The sequence below is a fragment of the Varanus komodoensis genome, unplaced genomic scaffold (genome assembly GCF_004798865.1).
Source record: "Varanus komodoensis strain SLA01 unplaced genomic scaffold, ASM479886v1 scaffold101, whole genome shotgun sequence".
In the NCBI taxonomy this organism is placed as follows: Eukaryota; Metazoa; Chordata; class Lepidosauria; order Squamata; family Varanidae; genus Varanus; species Varanus komodoensis.
The window spans coordinates 29,685-52,909 of record NW_025335275.1 but is presented as its reverse complement, the minus strand read 5'-3'; the positions used below and the strand labels follow the sequence as shown (position 1 = coordinate 52,909).

The 23,225-nt window shown below is 39.4% G+C and overlaps 1 protein-coding gene across 8 annotated transcripts in view; it reads left to right on the top strand.

Moving 5' to 3' along the window:
* ILVBL (ilvB acetolactate synthase like) overlaps positions 1–23,225 on the top strand; it is a 51,265-nt gene that overhangs the window by 7,170 nt on the left and 20,870 nt on the right. For 6 of the 8 annotated variants that reach the window (XM_044419266.1, XM_044419260.1, XM_044419261.1 and 3 more), the window contains 4 exons: positions 18,460–18,621; positions 22,239–22,440; positions 22,524–22,651; positions 22,904–23,042. In XM_044419266.1, coding sequence (XP_044275201.1) covers positions 18,484–18,621; positions 22,239–22,440; positions 22,524–22,651; positions 22,904–23,042 — 607 coding nt within the window. In that variant the 5' untranslated portion in view covers positions 18,460–18,483. The remainder of the gene's footprint in view (positions 1–18,459; positions 18,622–22,238; positions 22,441–22,523; positions 22,652–22,903; positions 23,043–23,225) is intronic. The other 2 variants (XM_044419265.1, XM_044419267.1) reach the window with 2 other exon arrangements.

The following is a 23,225-nucleotide window of genomic DNA, read 5'->3' as shown; positions in this document are numbered from 1 at the left end:
AAGGGATTTGCAATCCAGTTCTCTTCTCTGTGTTTTGAGAAGTACTTCTTGAAAGATAATTTTAGCCCTTTCAAGTGTTCAGTTATTTTATTGCTAATTTCCTGAGAGAGCTGTAGCATGTTCTCAGATAGAAAATTGTGTACTTTCAAATACTTCAGGTTGGCCTTTTCAATACATGAGTTCCAAAAATTTCATTTTTAAATCATAGATTGACTCTTGTCTGAAACCTTGAATATTATTATCAAAATATTCTGAAGTGACAAATTTAGATTGTTTATTTGTAGAATTTGATAAGTATGCAAGAGCCTGAAGTCAATTTGATAAGTATGCAAGAGCCTGAAGCTGTTGCGTAACGTGGAAGCAAGTTGGAAAGGATGGTCTTCAAAAAATGTCATGGTTTCTGGACATCATGTCTAAGTTCACACAGTTGGCTAAGAACTTAACCATGAGAGAGCCACCTTACTTCTGCATGAAGGAGCAGGGTAGATCGAAGACTCATCATCTCTTCACACAGTGCTTTGAAAATTCTCGAGTTTGTGGAGTTTGACTTTATAAAATTAACTAGTTTAACAGTTTATCAAGAATGACTTGTAATTCATTAGGGAGGTGCCTTTGCCTGTACATGCAACAGTGACTTCAGATTATATTGGGGGCTACCTTCATGACATGACTACAAAGACCTAGAGTAAAAACCTGACACACAGTTGCCCCCAACAAGTACATAGCCAGCAACAATTAGACCAATTAAGGCCCTTTTCTTTGCAATAACAATCAATAACATTAAATATATCCTCATCTCTTGTGCACTCTGACAGAGGATGACAGAGCAAAAGGTTTTCTTCAACTTCATTGCCTTTCAAATACTTTGCAATAACAAGCAAAACAGCAAAATAAGCAACATATCTGCTTTTGTCAACTTGAATAGCAAAGAATGTACTATTTTTAATTTTATCTATTACTTTTACCTCAACCTAGTCAGACAAAGAGGAATTGTGTTCATTATCCTTACATATTCTTCTCCAAGCATACATACTGTGTTTCCCCCAAAATAAGACACTGTCTTATATTTTTTTTGGCTCACAAAAACACACTAGGTCTTATTTTTGGGGTAGGTCTTATTTTTTTTTTTAATGTGTACAACAATCCACACTTATTCATGTACAACAGCATGAATACATGTACATTTTGTACATTTGGTATCACTCTGCCTGTGACAGCAGCCGGTGCTATAGAGGCTTAGCTGATGCTTCCTCTATAGCACCGGCTCCTGTCACAGGCAGAGTGATACCAAATGTACCCGCAGAGGGAGTGGAGCTGCATAAGCATGTTTCCTCCACACAGTGCATTAAGTTAAAGTTAAGTTAAAAAAATTAAGTTTAAAAAGGCTTTTTATGTTCCTCACTGGCCCTGGGAATAAACACAGCTAGGTCTTATTTTCGGGTTAGGTCTTACATTTTAGCAAGTACCAAAAATAGTACTAGGTCTTATTTTTGGGGAAACACAGTAGAATGGCATCTTTTACACAGATGAATTCTCAGCTATAGCATGATTGTTACCGTATCTAGTAATGATAACTAATACGATAGGAGACTTCAAGTGCATTTTTGTTATCCTTTTTAGCTGACAAGAACAATGTCATATTCTTATGTTTCTCTAAGTGGTGAAAAAAACTACATTCTTTGTTTGTATATCTGGCATGTCTTGTATATAAATGCCGCAAGAATAAAGAAGGTTTCATGCAGCCATTGGCTAATATTTCCCCACACTCTACACGCTCAGGTTTAGAACAGTCCTCATCTCCTATATACAAAAATCCATACTTCATGTGTTCATCACACTATTTTCTCATTTTACCTGTTTGAAGAACTGACAACTGTGCCTTCTCACTGTTTTATGTATTAAATGTTTCCTAAGAAATTCTTGGTGATTGGTCAATATCCATATTATGTTTCAGCTATTTTACTGTGCCAGTTTTCAACTACTGATTCATATCTGATAATATTCAAATTGAAAAATTAATTTAAAACTTAAAATGATGACAAAGAGGAGAGATGTAGAAAAGACCTGGAAGAACTTACTAATTGAGCGCAAGACTGACTGAGGTGCCTGCTGGGTGCTCGTAGTACAGCAGTAGTGGCACAATGGCACTTGAATGATGGTGAAGCAGAGAAGATTGAATACTGAGTCTGTGAGAAGTAAACTGCCATGCATGCACACTTTGGCGGCATGTGTGCTACACATTGTATAAGGAGGGACTCCCCACCATTCACCAAAATAACAAAGCAAAGGAATGGGGCTTTTCTCAAGATTAACACAGAAGGGGGACTTCCAGGGAGATGGTAGTCTGAATTGCAACAGCATTTTCCGTTCTGTTACTCATCTAGCTAAGGACGGTTATAAATCGTCTCCTGGGAGGATTATTGCTTCTCAGGTTGACAGATGTGCATGAAGACTTTTGGTCTATAGCTCTGGGAACAATTTTACTTATATGGAAATTTTGCAGTTAGAAGATGCATGGAGACTTATAAATCCTGGAGCCAGAGATTATCCCTTTTTTTCTGATAGACATCAGACATATTCAAGGATTGATATGTATTGGGTATCTAAAACTTTAATCATAAATTTAGAAGCTGTAAAGATCCAACCCAAGATAAGTTTCTGACCATAATCTATTGGAGATATTATGGCAGGAAGAACAGGTTGGAGGAAGAAGACGGAGACTTAATGACAATCTTTTGCTACAAGAAGATATTTTGACAAAGTCACAAAAAGTATTGGAAAATAATTTTAGACTAAGTAATACAAGTGATGTCTCTACAGCCACAAGCTGTAAAGCTAGTAAAGCTTATAGGAGAGGACATATTTTTAGAAATTATGTCTAAGAAAAAGAAAGAGAAGTCAGCACAAAGCAAAAGACCTTTGGAGTGAATTCAAATGCTAGAGAATTATCCCAAAAAACCCCAAGACAAATTTATTTTAACTGAACTTAGACAATTAAGAAATCAGCTAGGCTTGTTAGAGATAGAAGAGTTACAAAAGAAGTTGAGATTTTTGAAACAAAAACACTTTGAACATGCAAATAAACCTGGAAGATATTTAGCGTATTGTATTAAGAAGTACTGTATTTTTCCTGTCTATAAGACACCCTCATGTATAGGATGCCCCCCCCTTTTCTTACCCAAAATTCAGAAATCAACATTTTAAACATTAAATAGAAGACATTTTTATTTAATGATTAGGCAACGTTTACATACCAGTACTATGATATTATGCATCACACTTAGCTCTGAGCAAATCACTTTATTCAGCCTCTATTGCATCACTGGTTTCTTCTTCTTCACTTTTAGTTTCAAACATATCAGTTTTTTCAACTTCTGTTGCATCACTGCTCTCTGCTGAGTCCCACTCCCTGTCTCATCTGGGCACTGGCTACATGCTTTCTGCAGCATCAGCTGATGACATTTACATAAGGCTCATGACTGTTAGCTTGTCTCTGCAATTGGAAGTTTCGCTCGTGAGGCTGGTTTGCAGAGATAAGGTATCAGCAGTTTTGCAACCATGGTTCTCCTCTCAGCCCCTGTGTATAAGACACCCATCCATTTTTAGGTAAATATTTTAAAGAAAAGGTATCATCTTATACACAGAAGAATACAGTAAGTGGAAAGATCTATAACATGAGTGAAGAAAGATAATGACGTAACATATGCTGAAAAGGAAATTCATGAACAAATTACCTTTTTTTTCAAAACTATATAAAAAACCCCAACAATTTTAGAAGATGGAATGGAGAAGTATATAGAAGAAACAGGACTTGAGACATTCACCCTGAAACAGAGAAACGTATTGAATGATGCTATTACTATTCAAGAGTTATCCCAAGCTATTAATAAATTGAAAAAAGATAAAGCATCTGGTCCTGATGGATTTACTGCCATGCATTATCAATTTTTAGAGGAAAAACTAATTCTGCCAGTTCAACAAGTAATGAATGAAATCAAAGAAGAGGGATCATTGCCACCAGCATGGCAAGAAGCATGTATGACAGTGATACATGAAGAAGGCAATGATCTTATGTTACCACACACTTACTGACTTCTCTCAGTATTAAATGTTGATTATATACTTTTTGCTTAAATAATGGCAGAGAGATTAAGAAAATATATGGAAAGACAGATTCACACAGATGATACTGGATTTGTTCCTAAAAGGAACATGAAGGATAACATATGTTTTGTGATTGATGCAATTGAATGGGCCAAGAAGAAGGGGAAGAAAGCTGCATTTATTTTTCTAGATGCGAAGATGGCTTTTGATAATGTGGCTTGGTCTTTTTTAATGAAAACTCTTCAGTTCTTGGATTGTGGCTCCAACTTCCTGAAATAGATTCAGGCAATTTATACTAAACAACATGCAAAGATTTTAATTAATGGAATATTAACTGATAGTTTCCAAATGGAGAAGGGAACATGCCAAGGATGCCCTTTATCACCTCTTTTATTTATTCTTGTATTGGAAATTTAAACTAAAAAGATTAGACAGGTCCCCAAAATTAAAGGCTTTAAAACAGGTGGAGAAGAATATAAAATGAGATGTTATGCTGATGACATAGTTTTGACTATTTCAACTAATTCATGTTGAAAATGTTGGATTTTATTCAGGATATAAGATCAATACAAAAAACAAAAAACAAAGATTATATTAAAATTCATAACAAAGCAAGAAGCGGAAAACATTAAAAAAATCCCAGGATGTGAAATAACTTCAAATACAGTTAAATACTTAGGAATCAACATTGCAGGATATAATGATGCACAAAACAAGTATCAAATAACTTGGATGAATATCCAAAAAGACTTAATCCGAAAAGATCCAAAAATGGACTAAATTAAAAGCATCTTTGTTGGGAAGAATTTCAATTATAAAAATGAATGTACTAGCAAAATTGATTTTTTTCCAGATGATATCCATTATGATATCAGACAAAATTCTTTAAGAGACAACTAAATATTTTATTTGAAATGGCAAGAACATGATTAGATTCAAAATTCTACAGGATGCAAAGGAGAGAGAAGACCTTGCTGTACCTAATCTGAAGTTATACTATTATGCCACAGCCCTGGCCTATATTGCAGATTGAATTATAAATGTAAATGATATGTGAGTGAAGTTGTAAACAGCTGATCTTCAAGACGGAATACATAATCTCCTTTTGGTTAAGGAGTCTGTTAAGAAGGCTTTGATATCAAACAACAACCATGTGTTAAGAGATAGTTTAATTAAAAAATTGGTATTCCATGAGGGGAAAAAAATAGTTCTTCAGTCTCCCCTTTGATGTTCCTGGTTAAAGCATATGGAAAACACTTAAGGAGAAATAATGCTATAACTTACTGACATGCCATTGATCAATCAAGACAAGCCAGATCTTGACAACAACTGAAAGATGAAGGGAAAAACATACAGTGACTTGTTTATCATCAACTGATTTCAAGACTGAGAGGGGAAATACAACTAGGAGAAGGTATTTTAAGAGATTTGACAGATTTTGAAAAGCTGATTACACAACAGTATGATTACTGGGAAGACTCTACAAACTGTTATTATACTAAGATAGAAACATAAAAACATAGAAAACAGAGTGAGTTAGAAGGGGTCTCCTGGGCCATCTAGTCTGACCTCCGGCACCAGCTGGCTCTGCTCACGACATGCCCACCATGTGGACGTCCAGCCTATCCTTGAACACCCGCACCGATGGGACCTCAATGACTTCCCCAAGATACTGAAAGCCATCAAGATATGAAATGTATGTTTATTTGGAAACAGCTTTGGAGAAGAAATATCACTGAGTCAGTGGGAAACTCTTTGGAAAAATGTTATTAAATTCACTGCTAGTCAAGCATTAAGAGAAAATGGGTACACAATGTTTTATCGGGTACAAGATGGATATAAGATGTTATATCACTCTAAAAGATTTTGAAAAATAGACAAGAAGTACAATGGAAAATGCTGGAAACATATCAGGGTGGATGGGACTTTCCATCATATGTGGTGGACTTGTGAAATAACAAGGAAGGAAGGAAGGAAGGAAGGAAGGAAGGAAGGAAGGAAGGAAGGAAAGAAAGAAAGGGGAAATTGATACATTTGGAAATGTAGAAAATTTTGAAGACCAGGTTTCCTATGAGTCCCAGGAATATGCTTCTAAATATAGTGCCAGAGATCCTTTAAAAAATATGTCAGAGTTATTCAAGTATATGACAACAGCAGCAAGAATCACAATTGCTTCTTAAAGGAAATCATCAGAGCCCCCAACAATTGAAGAATGGAGAAATATACCAGCAGAATATGCCATGATGGCAAAGTTAACTAATTATGTAAAGAGAAGATCCTTAGAAGAATTCAATGATAAATGGAAATTTTATGCTCAGTATGACTAATGGGAGCTGAGGGGAGTTGGAAAGAAAAAGAAAAGCAGTAGAGGGCTTGAAATGATAGGAAGATTCATTGTTGCATAGGTTAATGCTTTTTTTTCTGTTAAACTCTCACAGAGCATTGAAAGATAGAAGATAGATAGTTTTGGGAGATTGAATGTACAGGTTGCATTTGTTTAAAATTCCCTTGGCAATTTTGTTTACTTTGTTCATTTTAGTTTGCTTAGTTTATTTTAGGTTGATTTGTTTATATTCTTTTTTTGTATTTGTATATGTTAGGAAAGTTTTAAAAATAGATAATTCTGAGGAAGCAAAAAAAAAAAAAAGATTAACACAGAACCCTGCTCCACCACTTGTGATAACATTCAATTATTTTCACGACTTTTGAACATAGAAACATTGAAACTAAGTGAGTCAGAAGAGACCTCCTAGGCCATCTAGTCTGACCGCTGGCTCCAGCCAGCTCTGCTCATGTAAGCCCCAACATGTGTTTGTCCAAGCTTTCCATTCTTTCCTTGAACACCCTCACTGATGCGGCCTCAACCACCTCCCTTGGAAGCCTATTCCATATTCTAGGGAGCCTAACTGTCAGGAAGTACTTCCTGACATCCAACCTGAATCCTGGTTCCTTGAGCTTTGCCCCATTGGAACACATCCTGCCCTCCTCCACATGACACCCCCTCACATACCTGTAAGTCACTAAAAGATTCTATCATTTGTATTTTAACTTATAGTTTTAAATACCATTCTTTTGCTGCATTATTGGAAGTCTTAATATTTAGAAGGAGCTGAGGAACTTCTAGGACATTGTAAACCATCATGGGAAAAAGAAGGAAGAGACATCACACACATTCTGCAATACAAATCAGTTCCAAGCCCACAAAGCTGTTGAAAGTTGACAGTTACCTACTGAATAGCCTGCCATCTCCTGTAAGTCTTACTACTCCCTCAAATCCCTCTGTTGACTTAGAATGGGATTTACAAGCAGAGATTGAAAGTCAACAGTTTATAGAGCTCTCCTCCTCAATGGCAGAGAACTCCCCCTCCTCCAAACACACAGATGCAATTTGTTCTGCAGCCATACAGTTTACACAGGATGAGAGTGCAAATACTCACCTGACCAAACTAAAGAATGAAAATGTAACTGACTTTCTAATCAAAGTCTGCTGACAGCATGAACAGTTCTCTCTATCTTTGAATTGTCATCCACAGTTAAAACAAAAGTGGATTCTTTAAAAGAGGTATTTGCAAAGTATATTGAAAATCAATCAAACTCTGCAAAAGTATTAATCTCCTGTACCAAGTGTGGTACAAAAGCAGATAGCAGAGAAGCTGTGGGCAACTCTACCCCTACACCAAGGAAAAGAGAGAGCAAAAAGCAGAGAGAGCTGATTATTCCCATAGGAAAGGGTGAGGAACAAACTTCCAATGCACATGTAACCGAAGGAGAGACTCCTAAACTGTAAATACTGTTTGCAGCCCAGACAAATCACCTTCCAAATATTAAATAACAGAGCAAATAGAGGAAGATGGAGATCAGAAACAGTAATTAGCTAAGTCAGTTATTACAATGTGAAAAGCAGCTGATTGTTTTACAGCAGACTGAGTGGCTTCCATGTAGCTGAGACCAAAAACAAATTTTACTTACATTTAGGCAACCCATGAGTCCCAGTATGTTGTTTAAAATGAGTCCTTTTCTGCATACTTTCCCAATTTTTTAAAGATATGTGTTCTGCTCAGAGGAACTCAGTCCACTTGTAAGTCATTCCATCCTTAAGAGTACTATCACTAAAGAATAAATGTCACCAGACAACTCTAGATTACCTCAAGGACGCCCCTGAACCTCAAGATTCAGCCCCTGAGAGACGACTGTCCATGCAAAAAGTCCAAACTGCTTTCAGCAAGACATTGTACAGATGACCTTCTGGGAGAAAATCTGATTAACTCCTTCAGTGCCCTGCCAGATTCAGAGCAAGTTGGTATTATGAAAAGATTGGATGAATTGAGAGCTGGCAGAAGACCTAGAAAACAGTGCACCACTGGAAGCAGTAGAACTCATGAACTACTTTAAGTTACTTGAGGAAGGGCTGTGTGAAAAGCCCACTGTAAAAGAACTACAGGACACACTGTGTAACTCCAAAAAAGAGAGAAAAGGCCAGTCCAGAAAGGAAAAAGATACCAAAGTTTGCAACACCAAAAAGAGAAGAATGATATTGTGGGAGATTCTCTGTTATGCAAGATGGGAAAATATGTATGTCGCAGTGACCAAGAGAATGTCCAAATATGCTGTCTCCCGGGCACCAAGATTAAAGATATAACCAACAAGTTCATGCAACTCATACAGCCCAATAACAAATACCCCTTTCTTCTCTTCCGTGTGGGAACAAATGAAACTGCAATGAACTTTGCTGAAATAACATCAGACTTGAAGGAAAATAAAAAATACTGGGACCCAGATAGTCTTCTCCTCAATCATACCAGTACGTGGAAGAGGAACTGTTAGGGAAAGAAAAATCCTTCAAATGAATGACTGGTTATGATGGTGGTGCCATAAAGAGCGATTTGGATTCTGGGACAACAAGCTGAGCTTCCTGGAAGATGGACTATTGGCAAATGATGCACTGCACCTCACAAAGAATGGGAAGCAGATGTTTGACCACTACATGAACAAGTTCATCAGGAGGGTTTTAAACTAAAACCTACAGGGGAGGGAGATGTGCAGCATGGCATACCATCACCTGGCAAGGACTTTTGTATTTCAACAGAGAAAAAGCCCCAAGCATTCCCCAAAAAGTAGGAAGATAAACAGGGCAATGTGAGAATGAACTCCAATGTCTCTCCACCAATGCTCAGAGTATGGGAAACAACATGAACTTGAGCTCATAGTACAATTATGGGCAATTATGATCTTATAAGAATAACTGACATGACTGGAACTCTATTATTGATGGACTGACCATAAATGGACTGACCATCCAGTCAAAAAGAGGGCAAGAATGCAACCGTTGAAAAGCAACTTGCCAGCATTTCAAGAAGAATGATGTAGTCATCATGGGGGACTTCAGTTTCCTTGATATATGCAGGGAGACAAATTCTGCTAAGCATGACCACTCCAAGAGATTCCTGACATGTGTTGCTGACAACGTCCTCCAGCAGAAAGTAGAGGAAGCTACAAGAGGATTAGGTATCTTCGATTTTATACTAACAGGGATGGCCTGGTGGACAAAATAACCGTGGGAGGAAAGTGACCATGTAATACTTGAATTCTCAATTATAAAGAGGACAAGGGTAACTGGAGCCAAACAAGCATCCCGGACTTCAAAAAAGCCAACTTTAATGATCTCAGAAAAATGATAAGCAAAGTGCTATGACAGCACACCCTTAAGGGAAAAAGAATCCAAGAGGGGTGGGAAATCTTGAAAAGGAAGATTTTCCAAGCGCTGCTACGAACAATTCCATCAAGAAAAAAGTGTAGAAGACAGCAGAGGAAGCCCATGTGTCTCCAGAAAAAGTTAAATGACAGCCTGAAAGAAAAAAAAAAGAACTTGTACAGGAAGTGGAAGCAGGGCCAGGTCATGAAGGAAGAATATAAACAAATAGCGGGGATGGCATCAGGAAGGCTAGAGCAGGAAATGGCCAAAGAATAGCAAGGGATGCTAAGAACAACAAGAAAGCCTTCTTCAGATACATCCAAAGCAAAAGACATGTGAAAGAAACAAATGTCCAGCTGTTAGACTTAAAGTGGATGGCAGAGTGATAACAGATGACAAGGAAAAGGCAGAGGTGGTCAATTCCTACTTTGCCTCAGTCTTCTCCCACAAGGAATTCTACAACCAAGAGGAAGTACAAGCTGAAAATGAGAGATGATAGCCCAAGACTGACAGACAAATGGTCAAGGAATATGTAAATGGAATAAACACTTTCAAATCTCCAGGGCCCAATGAAATCCATTCCAGAGTCATAAAAGAACTAGTGGAGGAACTCTCAGAACCATTCAATAAATCTTGGAAAACAGAAGTGCCAGATGGCTAGAGAAGGGTTAATGTTTTCCCTATCTTCAAAAAGGGGAAAAAGATGAACCTGGGAACTGCAGACCAGTTAGTCAGACATCAATCCTTGGAACAATTTTAAATAAAATTTTTAAATTATTTAAAAATCCATCTGCAAGCATCTTGAAGAAAATGCAGTGATTAATGGAAGCCAGCATGGATTTATCAAAAATAAATCCTGTCAGATTAATTTAATCTAATTTTTGACTGGGTAATCAGCCAAACGAACCAAGTTAACACTGTGGACCCAATTGACCTAGATTTTGACAAACCTTTCGACATAATGCCACATGACATTCTGATAAGCAAATTACCAAAACTGGACTAGATATAAAACTATTAAGTGGATCTAAAGTTGGCTGCTTAATCAGACAGAAAGAGTGCTCATCAGTAGCCTTTTCTCTCAACTTCTGGGGGAATGGTGACTCAATTCGCAGCAGCTTGATGCCACTCCTTTCCTTATCTTGTTAGGAAGGTAATAATTTGCCTTCTGAGAGGCATTTTGGCCTCTCTAATTGACAGGTGAGCATAAATATTTAGTTTATTGCTCTGGTATTAATGAGAAGGCAAAATAAGGTTAACTCGAATGAGTTCAGAGTCTTCCCCTCCTCCCATGTACTATTTTTTGTTTTTTCTCTCTCTTGTTTTTCTTTTTATACAACATATTTTGTATTATGTTTCTGCTTTTCCCAAGGGAGCAACAATAACACTTCAATTTGCTGCTGTTTGGACTTTTAAGGCATTCTTTGTTTGCATATTTTGAGGAGTCTCTGGAATGGAAAATTGGATGATTAATGATGCTTTATATGCAGGCTGTTTAAAGTTCTGTCTTAGAACTAAGAATTGAGGAGAATGGATTGTGTAAACTGACCTTGGCGTGAGAATACTAGCTGGGAGTACAGTGGTACTTTGGCTCACAAACATAATCCTTTCCAAGACTCTGGTTGCAACCGGAATTGGTCGCAAGCCAAGTCAAATTTCCCCATAAGGTTCAATGTAAATAAGGTTAATCCGGTCTGTAAATTTTTTTTTTTAATCACAAAAATTTGAAACAAAGTAACAAAGAACAACAAAGTAGCAAAGTACAGTACAACAGAGAACACTAACCTAGGTGCTGGGGGAGGTTATTGTTTGGAGGGAGAGTCCCCCTCCATAAGGACATTGGGGAGATCTCTTTCAGGGGTTTCCTCTCTTCTTTGTCTCTTAGCTGCAGGGTCAGTTTTGGCGAAAAATCTGCACGTGCTTGTCACCTTCATTACAACTCTGCACATTCTTTTTACCACCATGCTTGCTCTCCACTTTCTTTGGAGCCATTATTCAATAAGCTTTACAGCAAGTGACCACAGGTCTGTCTGTGACCACGAGTGGGGAAGATCACCACGATCGCGATTGTGATCGTGTTTGTGTGGGAACATGGCTGCGATCGTGATCGTCACCCGATGTGGAGTTCACGACCTGAAGCAAGTTTTTCTGAAATTTCTGTTTGTGACCCAATTTGGTTGTGAACTGAGGTTTTCGTGAGCTGAGGTTCCACTGTCTTTTTCTATTCATTTTGTGCCTTTTTAGTTGAAGAATAACTATATCCCCTGGACAGCTTGGATTTGAGGCTGAGATTCTCTCTTAAGGCATTCCTGTTTATATGCTTGGAAATTATTTAAAACTGATATTTTGCAATGTTTGACTTGTATTAAGATCTTATTTTGCAAATTCTTTAATATCTTTCAAGAAATTAACTACAGATGTTGCTAACTGGTTGTGGCTGAGATTTCAGTGTGTTGAAGGAGATGATCTCTCCTTTTCTCCATAGCCATTTTCTGAGGAGTAGCTGTCTGTAAGAGTTGAGGGATTCTTTGTTGCTTTAGCTGATTTGACTGATGTATGGCTTGTCTTAAAAGGCAAATGTATCTCCCCAGGCCTCTGACTTGAGCTCTGATCTCCTTTGTTTATGGCTTTATGGAGTGAATAAAGTCCTGAGGCTGGGGCAAAGTGAATTGGAGTTCTATTGGACCTTGAGAGAAGGGAAGGCTGAGGCCCCCTGCTGTGAAAGCAATGTCTGAACAATGTTTCTATTCAACAAAAGAACTTATGCTGCCATAGACTAATTTAAGACTTTTGTATGTCAGAGTTCCTTTATATGGAAGTCTTCTTTGAACAATGTTTCTTCCAATGAACTAATTTTTACTAATGTTTTAATAGAGATAGGGTATCATTATAAAGTATGATATTATCGACTGATTGACTGATTTTATTTAATTTTGCTTTTTTCTGTTTTTCCTCTTTTCTCCCTCTCCCTTATTGCTGTTACTGTTAAATTCTGTATTGCTTTAGGAGCTTCGTTAAATTGTGAGATTATTTATAGCAATGAAGGAATGTGGAAGTTTGATGTGGAGAAGAAGAGGAGGGGAGAAGAGAAGCATTAACTTGGAAATAGAAGTGGAATCATATGCTAGATTTATTGAAAAATAATTGTTTGAGCTTTTTTTTTTAATGGACAATAGAGGCAAAATGAAAATCTTATCTATAAATGTCAGTGGCATGAACTCCCCTTCTAAACAAACTAAAATTTTTAATTAAAAAAACAGAGGGCAAATATAATATGTATTCAGGAAACTTATATAAAGAAAAAAATTGTTGACATCCTCAATTGCAAAAATCTGGGTGGGTTTCTGCAACATATTCTAAAAAGAAGGGAGTCACCATCTATTTTAGTAATCAAGGACTAAATGTGGTAGAATTTAAAGATCCAGAGGGAAGGTTTATTGCCTTGAAGATTAGATTTCCGAGTGGGAAAATTAATACATTGGCAGTGATTTATGCACCAAATGATGGAAAGGAATTTTTTCTGAAAAAATTCTTTCAATTTATATTGGATTTTCAAGAAGGAGAAATTCTGATATGAATGGAGTTATAGATCCAAACATCATAGAAACATAGAAACTGAGTGAGTCAGAAAGGACCTCCCAGGCCATCTAGTCTGACCCCTGGCTTCAGCCGGCTCTGCTCATGACATGCCTACCATGTGCATGACCAAACATACATAAGTAAAAAAAAGCTAGAGGTGGTAAATTATCTAAAAATGTTTTTAACTACATAGAAATGCTGCAGTTAGAAGATGCATAGAGATTCAAAAATCCTGCAGTTAGGAATTATACCTTTTTTTCTGATAGACATCAGACATATTCAAGGATTGACATGCTGGATATCTAAAAATTTAATTATGAATTTAGAGTCAGTAAAGATCTTATCCAAGTTACTTTCTGATCATAATCCATTGGAGATAATATGACAGGAAGAACAAATTGGAGGAAGAAGATGGAGACTCAGTGATAATCTTTTGTACAAGAAGATGTTTTGAGAAAGTCAGATGAAGTACTGGAAGAATTCTTTAGATTAAATAATACTAATGTTGTCTCCACAGTTACAATTTGGGAAGCCAGTAAAGCTTATATGAGAGGACACTTTATAGAAACAATGTCTAAGGAAAAGAGAGAGAAGTCAGCACCAAAAAAAAAAAAAGACTTTTGGGGCAAATACTAGAAGATCAACATAAAAAACCCCAAGATAAACCAATTTTAACTGAACTCAGACAGTTAAGAAATCAACTAGATATGTTAGAGACAGAAGAGATACAAAAGAAGCTGAGTTTTTAAAAACAGAGACACTTTGAACATGCAAATAAATCTGGAAGATTGTCCAGCGTATTGTCTCAAGGAGGAAGTAGAAAGAAGATCTATAACAGCTGTGAAGAAGGATAATGACATAACATATGTGGAAAAGGAAATTCATGAGCAATTTATTAACTTTGTCTCAAAGCTATTTTTATATAGCTTTTTATATACCATCAGCCCCAGAAGATGGGCTGGAGAAACATATTGAAGAAACAGGGCTTGAGAAATTCACTCTGGAGCAGAATATTAAATCATACTATTACTATTCAAGAGCTATCACAAGCTATTAGCAAATTGAAAAAAGATAAAGCATCTGGTCCTGATGGGTTTACTGCCATGCATTACCAATTTTTAGAAGAAAACCTAGTTCTCCCACTACAAGAAGTAATGAATTAAATCAAAGAAGAAGGATTACTGCCACCAACTTGGCAAGAAGCTCATGTATCATTGATACATTTCATTATTAAATGTTGATTATAAACTTTTTACTTTAATAATGGCAGAAAGATTAAGGAAATGTATAGAAAAGCAGATCCATACAGAGCAAGCTGGATTTGTCCCTAAAAGAAACATGAAAGATAATATACATTTTGTGGCTGATGCTATTGAATGGGTTAAAAAGGAAAAAAGCGGCATTCATTATTTTAGATGCAGAGAAAGCTTTTGATAATGTGGCTTGGTCTTTTCTTCTGAAAACCCTCCAACATTTAGATTGTGGCTCAAACATTTTGACTTGAATGCAGGCAATTTATACCAGACAACATGCAAAGATTCTAATTAATGGTGTATTAACTGACAGCTTTCAAATAGAGAAGGGAAGAAACACATCAGTGATGTCCTTTATCACATCTTAGACTGAGGGGGGACCTGATCTCCCTCTATATGCATCTCAAAGGCTGTCACAAAGAGGAAGGTCAGGATCTCTTCCCATTCATACCAGAGTGTGGGACACAGAATAATCAAGTCAAACTGCAACAACCAGGTTCAGGCTTGATATCAGGAAAAGCTTTCTCACTGTTAGAGCCATATGACAGTGGAACCATCTGCCTAGAGAGGTCATGGGCTGTCCCACACTAGAAATATTCAAGGCAAAACTGGCCAGCCATCTGAGTGGGATGGTGTAAATTGGTGTCCCGCAACAGCAGGGAGTTGGACCCAACGGCCTTCATGGCCCCTTCCAACTTTACTATTCTATGATTTTATGAGAGAAGCCTTAGTGACCACACATAAAGTAGTCAGACTGATCAGTAGCTGATAGAACTCATCTGGTTCTCTCAACTATCCAAGATAGTTGCCATTACTCAGAAAAGATCTGTTGGTATCACAACCCCCTCCTTGGACCTATGGAATCTAGAAATGCAGACCAGCAACACAGGTTCCCTGGAGCAGATCCAAATTCCTCTACCCAGTTCCTTCCTGAAATAGTACAACTTCCAGAAACTTTAAAGAATGCAATCCAAATGTTGCTGAGAGGAAGGTTTCGACTGCCCCAAACCCTGGGAACCTCAACATGAATAAGGTGATGGGTCACACCAGAAACATGGCATGAACAAGTGTTGCTTAATATACCCAATAACTGAAGCACATTCCAGCCTTTTAGGCAAATCTTTACCCCAGGAACCACATGGAATCAGGATAAAGATTGTCTCCAAGGCAGCAGCAACATCACTGCCTGGGGCAGAACCCATTCCTCCAACAAATTATACTGACATGAAACAACGATCTGCTGATGTTCACCATGTTAAGTGTAAACCTCCACAAAAGTCAACCAATTCCAAACAGCAGTATAAGAATGGTAAAGAGAGGTCTAGCTATAATCAGTGTGTCTGATTCAAGTATTTTAATTGTTAACCTGTTTTATTTTAATATCAGATGCCGTGCAACTGTTATTTCTATTTCTATTTTTATTTTATTGTATTAATTTGTTGAAAAACATCCCGAGACATCTGTGAGGGGATGGTATAGACAAGTTTTAAATGAATTATTAAATGAATAAAGGTCCCAAAATTTAGAAGGACTTTTTCCTTAGTTAGATTCAATGCCCTCTCATCAGCTGTAACTGAAGGGAGATACCAAAAAAATCCACTTAGAACAGAGAATATGTGAGGGAGAATAATTGAATTGTTGAAGCATGTTATTCTATATCGTTTTCCCTATGCAGATGTTCACCAGAAATTGTTATTCCTGCTCTTTTCGAAATATCCTGGCCATTCTGATTTATTTTATCATAAGATGCTTTTATTGGATCAATCTGATTTTATTTCTTTGACCACAACCATGTACTGCTCAATAGTTTGTACAGTCCACTGTAGAATTAACTCTAACCGTTGTAAGATAACTGCATTTTCCCTTATCTTTAACTGTTATTTTAGAACAACTGTATTTTTCTTAACTAACTGTAATTTTGTGTTTTATTTGCTGCTCAATGACCAAATAAAGAATGAATTGATTGATTGATTGATTGACTGATTGATTGATTGAATACCCCAAATTGTTTATGTTTTGTGTGGTATTCCTTTATTTATACCTGGCAAATATTTTCAGAAGCCTAGTTTTGTAAATTTTTATGGGGTTCCACTCTGCCACAAATATCTTTGAAAAGAATGCAGCTTTTGCGTAAAGAAGGTGGATTTGGTTTCCCTGATCTTTCCTTATATCATCAGGCTTATATGTTCACTTGTACTAGATTTTGGTCTTTTCCACTTAGACTATACTCTTCTCCTTGATCATTTCTGAAGTCTTTATGTTTGAATCCTCTTCTCAGATGTATTGCACTGGGTTCTTGTTATACCAGAACAAATAACGTGCCCCCTACAATTATGGCAGTTAGAGAGGTGTGGAGTATATTTTTATATGAGTTGCAGTTTACTTATTTTCACAAGCAAAACAAATTTCATGGATTAATTTGGATAAGGAAGAAAATGTTGGTTTGGCAGATTTGGATAGTCAGGCTGATTTTTACCTTGGATTAGCTTGTTGGTCCTGACAATAACTTTTTGCCATTTTCGACTTTGTGGCAATCTTTAAAATACCAACCATGGCTGTATGGCAAAGATGTGCAGGTGAAACAGGTATTAGAATCTAGGTTTGGCCCTACTGCTTTTGCAGCTTCAGAGCTGCCTGTGTTACTGGAAGTATTGATTGAGGTTGAAGAGCTACATCAGCATGCATTCTACGTGTATAAATATTATTGGTGAATAAATATTATATGGTCTAACCAAGACTAGAATAAGGAATTGAAGCGCCCCAATTTGCCTAATTGCTTCATTGTTATCTATTTCAGAAGAAGTAATGGACTTAAGAGTATGTTTAATTCAGGGGAAAAAGGTATTTCATGTATACTGGATGTTGCAGTGTCTTTTTGATAAGGACCTAATTAAATCAGCCAATTGAGAGAATCATAGAAGAGTAGCATTGGAAGGTAAATGCAACTAATGCTTTTACCTCCTGCTTAGGAACATTGAAACCTGCCCTGTGCCAGGTTCCATTTGTTGTCCTTCCAGGCCAGTGTTGTCTATTCTAACAGGCAGAAGCTATCCAGATTCTTAATCAAATGGTGTTCCCATCAGAATCAGTGTTAGGGGGCAGCCTACTAGGACTGGAGCCTCAAATCTTTCATTTAGAGCAACAGATCTCTGAGAGGCCAGCTGCCCTGCTATATGATGATCTCTGTGTGTCTGAGCACCCTGGATTGGTTGGATTTTTTCCTACATGTGTTTTACCTCCTACTGCCCCCTTTCTTGAATCTTTCTGTCTTAGTTATCCTGAAATCAAATATTTTCTCTTCCCTGTTCATACAATAGGGATATCCTTAGGAGACCTTTGCAGGCACACATAGACTTTAGAGCATTCATAAATTAGCATAGACAAACCTGTGCTAAAAAAAAGAAATAAAGATACAAAACCAGCCCCCCCCCCCCACTATCTTCTCAGCTTGAGCCCTGCATTCTTTTGGTACCTAGCACTGGTTTCGCTTCATTTATGGCCATGTGTCAGTTTTTGCTGCCCACTTTTCTAGGCCCATGTTGCTTCAGCTCACTTTCTGTTCTTGGGAATTAAAGTAGCTGATCAGTCACTCCCAGAACCACCCACATCTCTTAGTACATGGCAATATTTATTTGATGAATTGGTACCTGAATTGTGTTTGACAGAGTTTATGCTACATTATTTTTGCATTTTCCAGCATGTTTAGTGACCTTGAAATAAAACTTGAGAAGGAGAGTATTTATATGGAATAGAATTCTAAAGCAAGTCTGATATGTATGAGGCATGCAGGTTACACAATGACACATGTGTCATGTCTTCCTTTTGGGACAGGACAGCATATTTAGCAGACCCTGAATGAACCCTGATATGATTGCTGCCACCTCAGTCCTGGAAGGTGCCTCAGCATGGCTGTTGCCATTTTTTGGAATCCTCGCAGTGATTCTTCTTGGGGCTGCACACAAACTGGGGCTGATCTATCAGCTCTGGCACCAGGTAAAGGAGAAACTAGTTGCTGCCTACTTGTAACTTGCAATACACAATTGATAGGGAAGCAAAACACACTGGGCAGAGTTTAAATGACTTAATCAAAACTAGACTCATGTCTGCTTCTCTTGCTCTTGGTGGATGTGTGTTCCCTGAGACTCAGTTACATTGACTTGGTTTGCATGACACATTAAGCCCCCATGGCTTTAAAGCCATGAAGGCTTAAAATATTGTCCAAACACAGGGTGGCCTAAGTGTGGCTTATAAGCTACCCTAACATGCCAGGGCTGCTTCTAGGGTTTCTTTTCCCCATGGTGGCTTGCTGTGTTTTGCAAACCCAGATGACATGACCCACCAGGAGGCAATCCAAAACATTACAGTGTCACTAAGCGAAAGTGGCAAAAAAAAAAAAAAAAAAACAACAACCTTGCATCCCTTCCCAAGCAGCTAGCAAGAGGCTACCATTGCTGGCCACCCCAAAGTGCCCAAGTGCTTGGCACCCTCTGCATCTCCCACGTGTGATTTCATGCTCACCACAACTGGATTGTTCCTTCTTTTAAAATATTATCTCAGATCATGATAGCAGGCTGTCAAGCCCTCTTTTACTTTTCTAATAGGTGCATCCACAAAACACCCCTCCAAGGACCCCTACCGGTACCTTGGAAGGGCTGTCCATGGTCCTCCCTTAAAAAATATTTAGACCAATTATGTGTACAAATAACTGCATTCATGGTTTTTATAATCCAAACTGTTCCATCCAGGAAGGGGAGACAAGTAGTGGGACCGCTCAATAAGGAGGAAGGGGATCCAGTGACTGATACGAGGGAACAGGCACAGATGCTAAATGACTATTTTTCCTCTGTGTTCTCCCCAAAGCAGAAAGGGGGAGATCTGCATGGGAGATTAGATGAGGCCAGGAATTTAGGGGCACAGATTAGAGTCACCCCCCTGGAATTCAAGGGGCTCCTCAGGGCATTGGGAGTTACAAAGGCACCAGACCCTGATGGGTTACACCCAAGAGTACTTCAAGAGTTGGCAGGGGTTCTCTCATACCCGCTGACCTCCATTTTTGAGGCCTTGTTGAGAATGAGTGAAGTTCCAGAGGACTGGAGGGAGGCGTCAGTGGTCCCAATTTTCAAAAAAGGTACTAGAAGGGAAATGGGGAATTACAGACCAGTTAGCCTTACGTTCATTGTAGGAAAAACAATGGAAAGGCTCATAATAGCAAGAGACCTAGTGATGCTAGATAGGGAAGGGAGGCTGGCAGCCACACAACACAGCTTCTGCAATAACAGGTCCTGCCAGACAATCCTTGTGGAATTCTGTGACAAGGTTTCGAGGTGGCTAGATGGAGGGGATGCAGTGGGTGTGGTTTACCTGGATTTCAGCAAGGCCTTTGACGAAGTGCCCCATGATATCCTGGTTGAGAAACTGAGGAGTTTTGGGATAGATCAATGCACTGTCCGATGGATTAGGGCAGTGTTGGCAAACCTATGGCATGCGTGCCCGAAGGGGCATGCAGAGCCCTCTCTGTCAGCATGCGATTGCCCCAACAGCCATGCACATGTTTGGAAAGATTAAGGATGCCAGGCAATTAGCCACGACTCATTAGCTGCAACTCGCTGAGCTTTCGCACGGCCAGTCAGTGAGCTGCCAGGGATTTCCTTTGACTGTGATTTTAGCAGAAGGTAGGAAAGGTAGAAAATACACTCAGATGCCTTTTTCAGGGCCGGCCAAAACCTGGTGGCCAGTGGAATGTTGCCACCTTGTACTGGTGGTCAGCAAATTCAGGTTTTATTGCAGTGTTGGCACTTTGCAATAAATAACTGGGTTCTGAGTTGCACTTTGGGCACTCAGTCTCTAAGAGGTTTGCCATCACTGGATTAGGGCATGGTTGACTGACCGAAAGCAGAGTGTAACCATTAGTGGGGAATCATCAGGATGGTGGCCAGTAACAAGCGGGGTCCCCCCAGCTCTGTCCTGGGACCGATCCTGTTTAATCTTTTCATCAATGACTTGGAAGAACAGTCTGCTGATCAAATTCGCAGATGATACTAAAACCAGGGCAGTGGCCACAACTGAGGAGCAGGTACTCCATATCTAAAATTATCTGGACAGACTATGGAAGTGGGCAGGTCTTGCACTTGGGGCATAGAAATGGGTGTCATAAGTACAGGTTAGGGGACAAGTGGCTGAAGAGCAGCACTTCTGAAAGGGATCTCGGGGTGCTGATCGACTGCAGGCTAAACATGAATCAGCAGTTTGATGCGGTGGTCAAGAGGGTGAATGCCACCCTTTGTTGCATAGCCAGAATCGTGGCTTCTAGATCAAGAGAGGTATTACTACCACTCTATACGACTCTGGTGCACCCGCAACTGGAGTATTGTGTGCAGTTTTGGACCCCTCATTACAGGAAGGATATAGCCAGGTTAGAGTCAGTGCAGTGTAGGGCCACAAGGATGGTGGATGGTTTGCAGGGGATGCTGTATGAGGCAAGACTGAAGGAACTGGGTCTCTTCAGCCTGGAGAAGAGGAGGCTCAGAGGGGATCTGTTGGCAACATACAGGTATGTGAGGGGGTATCACACGGAGGTGGGTAGAGACCTGTTCTCACCTGCAGAGGAGGGCAGGATGCACTCCAACGGAGCGAAGCTCAGGGAACCAAGGTTCCATTTAGATGCCAGGAAGTACTTCCTGACAGTTAGGAGCCCAAGGGTATGGAATGGGCTTCCACAGGAGGTGGTTGAGGCCCCATTGGTGAGGGGTTCAAAGATAGGCTAGACATGCACATGGTGGGCATGTCTTGAGCAGAACCAGCTGGAGCCAGGGGTCAGACTGGATGGCCCGGGAGACCCCTTCTGTCTTGCTCTGTTTCTATGTTTTTATTTGTGCAAATAGAGCAAAAGGTACCCTGGGATAAATATTGGCCCTCCCCCATACAGTGCTACTGCAGGCTGCAGGTCATTATTTTCACCCTTACTCTCCCCTTAACAAGGAGCTGTCAGATTTGACAGGTCAGGACTAGGCAACTGTTTGCCTAGGCAGCAAGATAGCATTTTGTGGAAAGGGGCCTTTCCACCTATTTTTATATTGTGATTTCCTGGTTCTTATGGGGAGAACAGGTGTACCTAGCTGCCACCATTTTGCAGGTATCCCCCTACTTTTAGCCTGGGGAAAACCTGCAAAACTGGGAGGGATTCCCATTGACAATGTTTGGCACATGTGAATGCACCCCACAAACTGGACATCCCTCCTCCCCACAACCTTTACCACTTCCTCAGATGCTAGCAACTAAGGGTCAGTGGCAAAGTTCTGATCACCAGCAAGAAAAAACCCTTGAGGATCCTCCTGGAAAAGAGGAATTAAGAGGTTGTCCCCCAAAACACCCTTATTGGCTTGATTTTTTGTTTTTGGGTGGATGGGCTTGTGCCCATAGACTATCCACATGTGGAAAGTGAGGGCATCCAGGGACAATATGAGCCCCGCTGCAACCCCAACAATTTTGCTGCTAAAGGTGCTTCTCAGAACCCCATGCACATTATTGAAAATGTTTCCCGAGTGGGTTTTGTAAAACACATCATTGCTGATTTTTGGAGTATTCACTTTGTGTCTCCCTGTCTCTTTCAGGTAAACCCTAAGAGCACTCGGCATGGTGGAGAGATTGTGGCAGAAGTGCTGAAAGCTCATGGTGTGCACTACCTGTTCACATTGGTTGGTGGACACATTTCACCTATTCTGGTGGCCAGTGAAAAGATGGGCATTCGTATTATAGACACAAGGCATGAGGCAACTGCTGTGTTTGCAGCAGATGCAGTGGCCAGGCTCTCAGGTACCTTGTATGTTCCTGTTTCTTTCTTTGCCAAATAGGGAGAGATGCAGAATGACAACTTTCCTTGCATTTTTCTGCTGCAGGGACAGTGGGAGTTGCTGTAGTGACAGCAGGACCTGGAGTGACAAACACTGTGACAGCTATGAAAAATGCCCAGATGGCAGAGTCTCCTGTGTTGTTGATTGGAGGGGCAGCATCCACACTGCAGAAGGTAGGGTGCCCCAGCTACTGGAGTTGTAGAAGAAGGAAGGATCTTGACATGGTGCCTGACTGTTCTAATTATGCTTTGGCGTTTCTTCATTAAACCACCACTGTTCTTCATTAAACCACCACCTCTGCCCAGTGGCATCTCTGTTCTATTTGCTTGTGTGCCTAATAGATGTCATATCTGCAAGCAGCTGTATCTGCGTAGGACTAAGTGCAAGAGTGATCACTCACCTTTTTCTTTCCACCTCCAACTCAGGGCCGAGGAGCTCTCCAGGACATTGATCAGTTGTCCCTCTTCAAACCACTCTGCAAATTCTGTGCTTCAGTGAAGACTGTCCGAGATATTGCCCCTGTGCTGCGAAAAGCGATTGCCTTTGCCCAGTGTGACACTCCAGGTATGGCACTCTGCCACTGGCTTACAAAGAGGCTCTTCTAGTCCAGATTTCAGCTGTTGAGTAGTGGGGTTTTACCTAAGTGGAAGCTATTTGTGGGCATGGGCCTTGATGGTCAATAGCTCCTTCACTTAGAATAATGCTGCTGTCACTTTTGTGCTTAGACTAAGGCATAAATAAAATAAC